Here is a 13,151-nt window from a genome sequence, read left to right on the forward strand (position 1 = left end):
CCTTCGTCTTCTCCCCCAAAGCAAAAGGGACAAACAAGCGATAGAGCGACCCTGTGAAGCAGATTGGTATTGAAATGAGTTGGTTCACTGCACAGGAGGATCGTGCGGCAAAAAGTTGCCAACAATCAACGCGGGCCTGTCAGATTTCACCAAGTCAGTTTGCCGCTTCTTTCATGGGGTTTGATCAAGAGAGAGAGAGAGAGAGAGCCGATGAAGGTGAATGGCATAACTCACAGCTTGTGCTCATCACGGCGAATGGTAAAGGAGAAGCAGCACTTGACAATGGGGTGATCCGACGAGTCGCTGGGGTTCTTGAGCGAGCACGCCGTCAGCAACGTATCGTGCGCCGGATCAAACGCAATCGTGCCAAACTCCTCCCAGTATCGCACCATGGATTCTTCAGTCAAGATCTCGTGGAGCGCAATCTTGCCCTGAGCAGAAGAGACACGTTAGCGCATCATACAATCAACTGAAATGGTGTGGCAAGGGAAATGGTACTCACGTCTCGCAGTCGATCCACCGGCACATTGATCAGCTCCGCCATCTCCTTGTTCCCGCGGAATATCTCGCCCGTCCGCCTCCAGCAACACGCTGGCACCGCCATGCTGGCAAACACTCGGTCGTAGTCCATCAGCTGCTTCTCGAACCACATCTCGACGTACACCAGCTGCATGTCCGTCAGGCCCTGTGCCTTTTCTCTGAACTTGGGCCGGAACTGGTTGATGGTCCGCAGGATCTTCTGCTTGGACGTGGACGCAATGTGCCCGTCCAAGTACTTGCCCAGCCGTGCGTAGCCGTTGATGTAGTTGAAAGGCTTGAGCAGGCCGGCATCGTACTTGGCCTTGAGCACGCGAGACATGCGCTCTTCCGGGTTGTCGTTTCCAGAAGGATCAGCTGCCTGTAGATAGTATTCTCGCGTCTTTTCTTTGTCAGATCGGGCCGCTGCTTTGCTATCCGTATTCGGAGGGGGCAGCATGGGTCCCGGCGCGTGGCCGGCAGCTACAGAGGCGCCCGGCAAGCCATTGCCGCTGCCGCTGCCGCTGCCATAGCCGGAGAGCATCTCGGAGGGTCCTCCCGGCCGGTTGAAGGCTGCATTTTGCTGGGCTTCGACGCCACCCTCGTCTAGGATGCTGTTGTGCAAGAAATCGTTGAGGAGGTTGAACTCATGAGTAACGTCGGGTCCGATCATATAGTTTGGGTTATAAGTATTCATGTCATTGTAGTTTTGCGCGGTCAACCAAGCGTCGGAGAAGCCGGCAACTACTCTGTCGTTAGCCATCCAGAGCATCGTGGAGATGTCGCTTGGGGGGGTAAATATAGGAGAAAGATGGTAGGCACAGAGTCGGAGGAAGCGAATTGGAGGGGAGTGACGCAGAGAGTCACTTCTTCTCCTTTCGGCAGCAGCTTACATTGATTCGCGTTACCATTGTTATTCAACGCGTTGGCCTGCAGGCCTGAAGAAGCGTCGGGTTGCACAAGGGACAATGGATTGGCCTGCGCGAGCACGCCTCCCGCCCCAAGGCCTGAGTTTGGCCTCTGTCTCGCGCCATCAAAGGTCGGCGGCGGCCCCATGGCGCTGGAGATGGAGCCGTGGCCCAGATCGGACTGGGACATGGTGTCCGAGTCCTCTACGGATGCGGTCGATGTTTTGCTGGCGGTCGTCTTCTTCTTGGGATCTGCCTCGCGGGGCTCATCGTGGCAGAGATGGCCAATATTCCGCTTAATGCATCTCGTACACGGCCGCTCCTGTCCACGGCATTATTAGCACGACGAAGGAGGAGGAGAGGCTGGCTGGCCGATGGGAGAGGTCTGGACCCATCCACCCATGAGGCTGCCGCATAGGCCAAAGCAGAACAGATGCTCTGCGGTAAGGGGGGGAGGCAAGTACTTACGAGATCGCATGTCATGTGCTATTCGCAGTCGAGAACGAATCAGTCAGCCACAAATTCTTTGTCTTTTTGGTTTTTTATACAAAACAAGGGGTGGAAGCAATGAAAGAGTTTTCTGTTTTCTTCTTTCTTCAGTTCTTCCTCGTCCCCTTCCTCTTGCTCTTCTTTCCCCTCCTTTCTGGGTGGCATCACGGGATCATGTTTGTTTCTAAAGCGGGCCAGACTTACAGATCTGCGACAGTACACGCACGCTGCAGCGGCGGAGGGCGAGACACGCAGCTATTCGTTAGTCCATGCTGCATACTTTTTCTGCACACGCTCGACACTTGCGGTGCCAAGAGTCACTGGCTAGCAGTTGGTAGTGGAAATCTGAGCAAAATGGGGAGAAGAAGGAGGGGGTGTATGCTTTGGATGAACAGTTGGAGGAAGTGAGGGACGGCAGAGGACAAACCAACAGCCTGCAGCCATTGTGCTCAGAGCCATTCCCTCTCTCCTGGGTGAGTTGTGCCCGCGAGTGAGGTACGGGAACACGACCGGGGGGGGGAGGGGGAAGGGTGTTTTCAAGCAAGTTCTGCGTACCATGGTTAACCTTGCGTCTCTTCTTAGGGTTCTTCGTGACTCCTCCCGTCGCAGCCGCAGCCGCAGCGCCGGTGCTTATGCCTCGGGCTTGACGGTCCCTTTCTCGCTCGGCCGCATCGCCTTTGCCCGCCAGCTTGCTCCGGTCCACCACTTTGCTCCCCTTGGCATCCATTGGACCCGGCGCCGTGGTGGTGGTAGCGGGGTTGGTAGTGGTGATATTGGTGGTAGTTGCAGTCGCACCGGTAGCAGCCTTCCGCTCGCTCATATTGCTGCTGTGCTCGCTCAGACCGACCCCCCCCTGATTGTCCACCTCCAAGGATGGGCTGTCTTTCTTCCTTTCGCTTCTTGAAGAATAGAGCCTTTCCCGTCCCTATCCTCGTCCTTGTCCGTGTGCCCTTGGGTGGCTCTTCGTTTTGTTTCCTGCTTGTTTCTCCGTGTCTCGTCTTCCACTTTCCCTTCTTCTTCTTCTTCTTCTTCGCCGTCGTCATCTCTTCTCTCTAGTCTCTCATCACCCGATTGCTCGGCCTCCCATTGGATCTACCTGCCTCGGGGAAGGGTTACGCAAATGGCCAGATTGCAGATCATCGAACGTCCCAGCTCCCCGGCTTCGCTTCAGGCTTCGTCTCGTTTCCCGATGGCGCAACCAGCATATGCCCCTCCCCCAGTAGCGAAAAAGCTGTGCAGCCCTCTCTGTTTCTTCCCACGAAAAAGCACAGCACAGCCGCCGTGTGTCTTCTTTGAATGTCTTTTCCGTTTCTTCTTCTTTTTGCTTTCCTTTTCTCCCTTCCAGCAGCAGAAACAGCAGCGCAGGCAACCGCAAATCCCAGAAAAGTGGTCGTGTGAGGTCTCCTCGAAATCTTTCCTTTCAGGGCCCGATCTCCCGAGCGGCTTTCTTCGTCGAGTTCAGTTCTCTTGATCGCTTGCAGAGGCGGCAGCAGAGCCCGGCGCGGGCTTCGGCAGGCAGGAATGGATCGCAGAGGCAGAGGCTGGCCGGCAAGGCGAGGATCGAGGTGAGCACGAGGGCAGAAACGCGGCCATCCGCAGGAAAAGCGCTGCTGCGGTTTTGATGGAACGGAACCCCGGCCGTACGGTTTCGGTTCAGCTGGGGGGGGGGGGGGGGACGCTGCTTGTGGGTGGCCCCCAGCAGCTACTTACAGTTGGGCCGAAGAGCACCAGCGCCTTTTCTTTCGCCTTGGCGGGCCAGCGCTAGCGCTTCCCTTCCAGCGTCATCGTCCAACTAGCAGGTACCTGCGCCAGGGAAGGATTCAGTGGACCGCTGCACCTCCTTTAGCGGTCCCGGAGCTGCTGTGCGGGCAAGCGGGATGCCCTTTAGCGGCGCGAGATGGAGGGGGTGGCGGCTGGGGGGCTGTTAATGTCGCCCAACACGAACCGCCCATTCGCAGGGCACACGCAACAACATCAACATTGGATGCAAGAACACGCACGCACACACTCACACACACATAACACCAGACCAGACTAGGAAACCGAACAGTTGGAAGCCAGTCAAGTTCTCTCTACCCGTATGAACCAAGAATAAGGATAAGGTAGTTCTGGTAATTCTCCCGTCCGCATCCTCACTGGACCCAGTGACCAGACGGACTTCTCTTCCACTAATATGCCACCGCAATGAACCAACAGACAACAACAAAACGCCATCTTTCTTTTCCGCCTTCACAGTGCAGTGACTTGAATCCTGTACGTCTCATTTTATTAGCCCATAAACGACCTAAAAAAAGATTTGCCTTGTCCACGTGCCTGGGAATTGTGGCCAAGCCCAGCCTCTTTTTCGTCTCAAAGATCTAGTACTAGAAGAATGCGCCTGAGCACGAGAATCACGGATCAAGGGATGCCATTCAAGGGGCTGCCCCAGATCCCGACCTGCAGGACAACCTCGGGAACTACAGGATCTTTACAGGCCAAAGAAAACACACCAAAAAAAAAAAAAGAAAAAAATTAGAACATCTCCCCGTGGTCATGTAAGTCAGTAACAAGGAACCATTCCCGCGTGGAACACACTTCGTCATTCCACAATCGAAACAACCTTCATTCCTCCCGATCCAGCGCCCTTTCACTTTCCCTTCCCATACTTTCCCTTTTCACTTTCCCTCCTTTCCCTTGCCATTCCTCATGAGAAGCCTACGGTAGAAAGCTTGAATGGACATACAAGGACAAGAATCCCGGCTCGGCGCCTAGAAGACCGCTGCCGCAGCAATCCCTCCAAGGTGGTTGTTGCACGCAATAGTACATGTACCGGAAGAATACGGGATTGGGACAATCTTTTGGGGGCGCTTGCGGTTACCGGTCGCCGGTATTACCTAATGTGTCTGAGGGCGTGCGGAGAATATCGGAACGGGTTGCCGGATGACACTTTTGGCTGGGGTGAACTACATGTACTCCAAGTAAGGTACCTGTGGTTTACATGGAATGGATGAAAAGGATGAGGTGACGAAAGGGCCAAGCTACGTTGAATGAGAAAGTGTATGCATATTAGGGTTGCGCTGCACAAGGCGATGAGGCACAGATGAGACGGGATGAGACGAGATGATATCAAATGGAAAGAATCCGCAATGCCGTTCAACTTCCTACTAAACAACATGCATGAACTGGCTCAATACACAGCCAACAAGGAAATTCACAGTCATACAAGTCATCCAACCTCATATAGCCACAAAGAAGCCCTTCTCGTCCTCCTTCGGAACCACCCTCGCCTTCCTCATAATCTCATCCTCGCACATCAACCTGATCCTCTCAGGCGTCGCCGGACTTTCCAGCCTCAGCAGCCCCTCGCTGTCATTCTCCCCCACCGTCGCCTCTACGCCTGCGTCCTTCCGCGCCGCCTTGAGCGCGTGCCGGATGGCGAAGAAGACGGAGCTGCCCATGAACAGCGGCGGCTCGCCGACGCCTCTGCTGCGCTGGATCGTCCGCAGGTCCTTCCACTCAACGTCCTTGAGGAGCGTCACGTTGAACTTCTGGGGGATATCGCGGAAGCCGGGGATCTTGTATGCGCCGGGGCCGCGCGTGAACAGGTTGCCTGCCATGGCGCCGTTTCGTAGCCAGAGCGACTCTTCCATGGTGAAGAGCCCCAGTCCCTGCATAAATGCCCCTTGGATCTGGCCATAGTCAATGGCCGGGTTGATGGATTGGCCAATATCCATCTTGATGTCTGCTCGGAGGCAGGTCGACGAGCCGGTAAGGACATCGACTTCAACCTCCGCAGCCGCAACTCCCTGGGTAAAGTAAAAGTACATCTTGCCCTTGTTCTCGCCCCATGTATAGCCAATCTCGGGGGTCTTGTAGAAGCCCTGCGCCGACAGGTTGACACGATCGAAATAGGCGGCGTGCGCCAGATCCTTCATCGTTGCCTCCGGGCCAAGCTTCTCTCGGTAGGGCGCCAGTCGCTCATTGAGCTGTTGGCAGGCATTGAAGATGGCGTATCCGTTCAGATCCGAAGACGCTGACGCTGCTGTCGATGAGGTGTTGGCGACTGTGTTGGTGGCAGTCTCAGAAATGAAGACATTGTCCAGGGGCACCTGGAGAGCTTGCGCGGCGATCTGCGTCATCTTGGTGTGCAGTCCCTGGCCCATTTCCGTACCTCCATGGGCTACCAGGATGGAACCATCGTGGTAGATGTGTACCAGAGCTCCCGCCTGGTTGAGGAAGAGGGCCGTGAACGAGATGCCAAACTTGGTCGGAATCAGGGCGATTCCTCTCTTGCGCCACCTGTGAGTCTCGTTGAACCGATCAACCGCAGCCTTGCGCTCATGATAGTTGCTCTCTTCCTGCACTTGCTTGTACATGAGCGGAACATGCCAATCCGTGACAGGCTGGTTGAAGTGTGTCAACTCGAGGGGTTTGTAAAAGTTGATTTCGCGCAGCTTCTCGATGGGGATGCCCAACCGATCCGCGGCCTCCTCCATGCACGTTTCGATAATGAACATGCCCTGAGGGCCGCCGAAGCCACGGAACGCCGTGTTCGAGACGGTGTTGGTCTTGCATACGCGGCCGCGAACCCAAGTGTTGGGAATACGATAGCAGCCGTCGACGTGCGTGGCTGCTCGCTCGAGGACCGCCGCGCTGAGGTCAAAGGTCCAGCCCGCGTTGTTGAACAGGTCGACATCCAGGGCCTGGATCTTGCCGTCTTTGTTGAAGCCGACCTTGTACTTTCCGAGGAAGGGATGCCTTTGGCCCATGGTGACCATGTCTTCCTCGCGTGTCAACATGCAGCGGACTGGCCTCTTCGTCTTCTTCGCGGCCAAAGCTACGGACGCGGTGAGGACAATGGACCGGGTCTCTTTGCCGCCAAAGCCACCACCAAGTCTCTTGACACGGACGACGACCTTGTTGGCTGGTACATCGCAGATACGAGCAGCAAATGTTTGCCTATAGAGGAGTAAGGTCAGCTAAAGCAACAATCAAGCGAGACAGGAGTTTTGACCTACGTTTCGGTTGGATTCTGGGTACTGGCGAATATCTCCATTGCTCCGTCTTCTGGACTGGGCACGACGACGCACGCATTGGTCTCGAGGTAGAAGTGCTCCTGACCTCCCATCCGTGCTGTCCCTGTGAAGACATAGTCACTGTTTTTGAAGGCTTCCTCAACATCTCCCGTCTTGATCTCGCGGTAGCACGGGTGGTAGCTGTCTTGCTGGATGGCCTCCTCAATCGTTAGGATTGCGGGTAAGTCCTCGTATTCCACCTTGACGGCTTTGGCCGCTTCCTGGGCCTTGGAAGGCGATGTAGCCAGGATCATGGCAATGACCTGGCCGGCTGTGAGAACCTCGCCGTCGGCGAAGAACAGCTCGTCAAAGTTTGGTGGTCCAAACCGGTTGGCGGCATCAGAGGACACATCTTGCCTATCAACATAGTCCACCACGCCGGGCATATCGAGCGCCGCCGAATAGTCAATCGACTTGATCTTTGCATGTGCCCTGGTGGACAGCACCCAGCATCCATACAGCTCGTTCCTCAGGGGAGGGATATCATCCGTGTACTGGGCCTCACCGGTGGTTTGCTTCAGTGCAGCAACATGAGGATTCGACTTGCCAGTCACCTCCTTTTCGTAGGCGGCTGCCGTGTGCGGATCGGTCTGGCCAGCCGAGATGGCCCGCTCGATTTCATCAACGGCGTCCTGGTCAACGTGCTCGCTCTGGCCATTGAGGATAGCGAGGACGTCGTGATAGAAGCGGTAGAAGAAGCCGAGAGCTAGCGCTTTCCGGTAAGATGCCATGCCACCGGGAACGCTGAACTGGAGGTCAAAATCATTTCCGAGTGCGCTCATGGTTCCTTCGAGAGTCTCCAATTCGGCGAAGCGCTTCCCAACCAGGTACTCTGCTGCTGTCTTTGCCGAGACAGTCATGGCCGCCATACCGCCATAGATGAGGTTGCAGTCCGTAACGACGCCGTCATCGTCGAGTTTTACCCTCAGTGCCGCAGTCACGATGGCAATGTCGTCGTCCTTTCGCTTCGCCTGCTTATACGCTCGATAGAATTCCCCCTTGGCCGCGGTAAGGGGAATCCTGAGCGACGCAATGATGGCATCTTGGGCAAGGGCCGTCCTTCGATAACCCGTGAAGAACTGTGATAGGGGGATCTCTGTTTCCCGAGCCGCAGACTTGGCCACCAAAACTGCGTTGGCACCCCACAGGGCAGGATTCAGATCGGAGATGGGCGATGCGGTCACCAGGTTTCCGGCAGGAGTTCCCACGTTCCTGATCTGCCTACCAGCAAAGTACTTCAACTGCTTGAGGATGCCCTTGAACACTTGTGACCTTTCGTGGCCGTAGCGCTTGATGGCCTCCTCACAGATGTGCTCAAAGTCCGTCAGGGTCACGTTGCCCCCGATTTCGAGGTGGTCGTCCTTGAACTCGTACTGCCGCAGCTCGGCAATGTCCCCGACGTAGACGGACACGGGGTACTGCAGCGATTTGAACTTGATCTCGATCTGAGTCTCTGTGCTTCCGCCGATAATCTTGGCCGCGGGATATACACTCTTGATCTGAAGGAGCTGATCCAGGGTGACGGGCCGGAACCACTTCTTCCGCTTGTTGCCGAAGGCGAGAGGTCGTAATTCGTGCTTCTTCAGAGCAGGAGGGAAGATGAGCTCGGTATCGGGGTTGTACTCGATAAACCCCGGGGGAGTGAACCGCTTGATGGGCTGGTCATTGTTCATCTTGTCCATGCAGCATCCCCCCTCGGGCTTGCCATTCCCGTTCTCCATACAGCAGCCCCCGCCGCCACCGTTGGTCTTGGCCTTGCCACATGAATTCTCCTTGCTAAAGGTGTGGGCTGCATCGAGGATGGACCTGTACCCCGTGCATCGACACAAGTTGCCGTCAAAGGCCTCTTCCACCTCATCCGTCGTGGGGGTTGCGTTGTTCCGCAGCAGGGCATACAGGCTCATGACGATGCCGGGCGTACAGAAACCGCACTGGCTTCCGTGGGACTTTGCCACCCGTTCCTGCGTGGGATGGGGCCTCTTTGTGTTGCCGATTCCCTCAATGGTGATGACATGCTTGCCGTCGAGACTCACAAGAGGCGCCAGGCAGGCATTGACGCTGGCGTGGTAGATTTGCTTCGTCGTAGGGTTGAACTGGCTTACAACGATGGTGCAGGCGCCGCATCCACCTTCGCCACAGCCGCTGTTTGGTGAGTGTCAGTTTGAGAGGAGAAAAGCGTAGGCAGTAGTGAGAGCAGAGAGCCAAATGAACGAGTTTCATACAGTTTTGTCCCGGTCAGTCCAATGCCTCTCAGGTACTCGAGCACTGTGATCTCGGGATCAATCTCGTCGAGAACGACCTTGGTTCCGTTGAGATAGAATCGGAGAGTGTCGTCAAACTTGGCAGTCAGAGACGCCAGCGAGTCCAACTGGCCGTCCCGCTCGGGCGAGATGGCAATAGGCGCCATGACGAAGCGGGTGTAAGAAGCGAAACGAAGATGAGGATGATGAAGACGAAGGCTAGGTCATGACAGGGCGTGAAAGAGGGAGAAGAAAGTAGGCTGGAATGAGAAACAGGCAACGTGATTTCGTTCGATACGCAGAAAACGGATGTAACTCAGATCGCCATGAGCATCTCTTGAAGATGAAGTTGATGAAACAACATGAAAGGTATCAAGGTATCACAAGTCAAAGCATGTATGTATGCCCAAGGCAGTTCTAGGTAATGCAATGTTTAGAGGTCAAGTGGCGACACGGCATTTAAGTTCAGTTGCTGGCAGAAGGCGGAGGTACCTGCTGGCCCGTACCGCGATATCGCCTCCTGCGTGCCCCGGGTTTACAGTAAGGTAGAGCTGCCCAACGGCTGCCCGTATCGTCTACCTCCTCTCCGCAGTATCCATGCACTAGCCGAGCGGGTATCGCCTACCCGTCAAGTCTGCATCTGCCCTAACAGGCAGAGATAAGGCAGAGTTGAAGTCCGATGCTGCCACTACTGTACATAAACCTGCCAACGAGCCGAAACATTGTGTGACAGCAAACGGGACACTGATTCGAGATACTTTGTTTACGAAGTACTGCCTTACCTGCGACTTTACTGTTCGGGCACGTGGCGGAAGTCGGGTTTCCGTCCTCTCCTGTTAAGCCGACGCCATCCTTTGCTGTACAAGCTGAAGTCACAAGTGAGCCGGTCTGCATTGTCTGCGCTGCTATTGGCTTTCTGTCGGTGCGGGTTGAAGATGCCGGTGAAAGGAGTCGTCGCCTACGAGACAAGAGACATATAAGCTTACTTTCAGTGGGTGTGTAAGAAACCATAATAATAATAGAACAGGCAAATCACAAGTTCGAGTATCTGAGCAAGTAATTACCTGTACTGCTCTCAGTCGGTCGTAGAAGCCTCACAAGGCAAGGCACATGCAAACACCAGATAGATAAGCCCCCTTCAACAACCTCAAGCAGAACACACCAAACAGGCAATCAAACACGTCCGGATCTCATTCTCCAATCACCTCCCCATCATTACTTATCCCATCAATCGATCGCCCTTCACCCCTCTTCAACCCCGCCGGGGTATTAAAGAAAAAAACCGACGCTTCGGCCGGCTCCGCCTCTGAGATGCCGCTCCACCCATCGGCAAGTTCCACAGCTGGCGAAAAAAAAAAAAGGGCACTGATAAAGGGACTTTGATCAGAGAGATTGACGATGATTGCAGTCGTAGTCTTTCGACTAATGGCTATTAGTCGCTTCAATGATTGAGGACACACGGCACGGATAATGGGGTGCTTTAGAGTTTGACGTGCCTAGTGTTGGTGAGTCCATGTATGGTGTCAAACGGTTTGCAAAACAATTAGGGTCCGCAGATCAAATGTAGACACACATTGGACTACTGCGAGCACCATTTGGGTATAGTTGTTTGGTGATAGACGCCGCATTCGTGTGTGCATGGTTGAGAAATATGAGTTCATGTTTGCTCTATTCCCCGTTTTTCTGCAAACCGCTTGGGTGTAATACTATGCCCAGGTGGTCTGTAATACGGCTGTGGCGAAGAGGAAACGGTCCCGATAGGGGCAGTAAAGCTTATACAAATGCTCGTCGCGCTGTATGCTGGTATGTCATTCGAATGATCCTATGTGAAGATGGAAATTCTAGTTTACTCAATCCTGCTCCTACAGTCCCTTACTCCCTGAGCGAGGTTGAGATCCGACCTCTATATAGGTATATGGTATTCAAAAGGTCTACTGCATATACTTCTTCAGCCCCCTCAGCCGATTCTTCGCCTCCTCCAAAACAGCATCCTCCTTGCACACCGCAAACCGCAGATAATCCTCCGCCATGTGCGCATTCTCATCCGTATAAAACTCCGTCGGCGGGATGGCAGCAACGCCAACCTCCTGGATCAAAAACCACGACAGCTTAAAGTCCCGCGGCCGGCTCGCCACGTGCGGCGGGAAGGGGTAGTCCTCCGGCAGCTGCACCTTGGCCATGTTGACGAGGACAAAGTAGCCACCCTCGGGCTCCGAGTACGGCAGGCCGAGCTCGTCCCAGACCTCGTTGAAGCGGTCCATCTTGCCCTTCATGTCCCGGATGGCGTCGTCCCAGAAGCCCTCGGCCTCGGCCTTTTCGAAGCCGACGGCGCAGGCCTCTTGGAGGGGCGAGACGGACGAGTAGCAGATGCGCGTGTGTGCGGCGGAGACGTACTTGATGAGATGTTCGGGGCCCATGAGCCAGCCTAGAAAAAAACATCATCAGGTCAGCATACAGAAAGTCCTCTGTGAGGGTGAAATATCGCAACGTACCTACACGCCAACCCGTGGCGTAAAAGTTCTTGCCAGCAGAGCCAACCGTCAGGGTAAGCCTCTCAATCTCGGGAGACAGCGTCGAGATTCTCGTAAACGGCACGTAAAACAGGCGGTCGTACACCTCATCAGAAAGGATGATGATTTCGTTCTTGACACACAGGTCGCCAATCTTCTGCAGCTCCTCCCGAGAAAAGACCTTGCCGACGGGGTTGTCTACAGTCACATGAAAAAAAAAAACACATCAGCGTCGCTATACCAATAGGGTTGGACCAGGACAAACGTACGAGGGGTGTTGAGAACAATCATCTTCGTCTTGGGGGTAATGGCCCTCTCCAGCTCGTCAAAGTCGATGGTCCAGTCGGCTGCCGACGACGTCTCGGTGGCTCCCGTGGCGGGAGGGTGCATGGGCACATAGACAATCTTGCCGCCAGGCATCTCAATGTTGCTAATGTACCTGTCCCTGGTTGAGCATCATGTAACGAAATCCCAGGAGGGGGTTTCACATACTGGTCGAAGAAAGGCTCAAAGATGATGACCTCGTCGCCCGGCTCAATAAAAGCCATAAAAGCACTCAGCATACCTGCACGCTCACCCTCCTCGTTAGAAATAGCATCCTCGAATCTTCCCCCATTTCACCCTCCTACATAGCATCCTTCAGGAATCAGATTAAAACTCACCCTCATTGGCACCCGTCGTAATCGTCACCTCCGTGTCAGGATTGATCTTCCTCCCCCAAAACGGCGCGTACGCATCCGCAATCGCCTGCTTCAACCTCGGCCGCCCCTTGGTAGGCGAGTACTGGTTGCAGTCCACCCGGTCCAGCGCCTGCTTGGCCGCGTCAAGGATGAACTTGGGCGGGTTGTACCCGAAGAAGCCCTGGCCCATGTTGACAATGGGCTGCTTGGGCGAAGCTGCTGCCGCTTCGTTGACAATGGTCCTGGGGTCTGATGTCAGCTCGAATATACTTTGATTCGCCTCCTGAGGCAGCTTATTTCATAAAACGTGCTTGTATACGCACATGTATATGAGTGCGCCGTCATGCTCGAGTCAAACCTACCAAACATCCTGCTTCTGCCCCGACACCCTCGCCGCAGGCTTCAACTTCAAACTCCCACTCATGGCGGAATACGTCCTGACGCCTCCTCTCGCGATACCCGCAAACGCAACCGAACTGCGAAGAGCACTACTAGTAGATACAATTGAAGGAAAAGTTCGCAGAGCGGAAAAAGACATCTAAGAAGAACAAGATAAAGCACTCGCTTCTTTTGCTTCTTCTCAAACTAGCGTCGGTGATGCAATCGCAGTCGCTACCACTGTGAACCGAAAGCGCACGCCGAGGCAAAGACTCGAATCGAGAGAAGTGAGCCTTCTTACGCCCTTTGCACTGCAAGGCGATGAATCAGAGCGACCCCAAGCAACGTCTCTATATTTTTGCAAACAAGAGCGATT

At 54.7% G+C, this 13,151-nt stretch overlaps 3 protein-coding genes across 3 annotated transcripts; all 3 read right to left on the minus strand.

Moving 5' to 3' along the window:
* Positions 1 to 84: 84 nt before the first annotated feature.
* On the minus strand, positions 85 to 2,733 carry CCMA1212_009531 (Regulator of drug sensitivity 2; the record flags this gene model as incomplete). The annotated part of the gene is made up of 5 exons (XM_073706611.1): positions 85 to 136; positions 235 to 431; positions 503 to 1,260; positions 1,410 to 1,746; positions 2,479 to 2,733. The coding sequence occupies 5 exons, from the start codon at positions 2,731 to 2,733 to the stop codon at positions 85 to 87; spliced, it is 1,599 nt and encodes a 532-aa protein (XP_073554946.1).
* Positions 2,734 to 5,128: 2,395 nt separating this feature from the next.
* Positions 5,129 to 9,374, minus strand: CCMA1212_009532 (Xanthine dehydrogenase; the record flags this gene model as incomplete). The annotated part of the gene is made up of 3 exons (XM_073706612.1): positions 5,129 to 6,851; positions 6,911 to 9,109; positions 9,190 to 9,374. The coding sequence occupies 3 exons, from the start codon at positions 9,372 to 9,374 to the stop codon at positions 5,129 to 5,131; spliced, it is 4,107 nt and encodes a 1,368-aa protein (XP_073554945.1).
* A 1,764-nt stretch (positions 9,375 to 11,138) lies between these two features.
* CCMA1212_009533 (uncharacterized protein) lies at positions 11,139 to 12,935 on the minus strand (the record flags this gene model as incomplete). Its single annotated transcript, XM_073706613.1, has 6 exons — positions 11,139 to 11,632; positions 11,700 to 11,915; positions 11,987 to 12,156; positions 12,210 to 12,282; positions 12,380 to 12,639; positions 12,760 to 12,935. 6 exons carry the CDS (start codon positions 12,933 to 12,935, stop codon positions 11,139 to 11,141), a joined length of 1,389 nt encoding a protein of 462 aa, XP_073554944.1.
* Between the last annotated feature and the right edge of the window lie 216 nt (positions 12,936 to 13,151).

The sequence above is a fragment of the Trichoderma ghanense genome (assembly GCF_004382785.1).
Source record: "Trichoderma ghanense strain CCMA-1212 chromosome Unknown scaffold_17, whole genome shotgun sequence".
In the NCBI taxonomy this organism is placed as follows: Eukaryota; Fungi; Ascomycota; class Sordariomycetes; order Hypocreales; family Hypocreaceae; genus Trichoderma; species Trichoderma ghanense.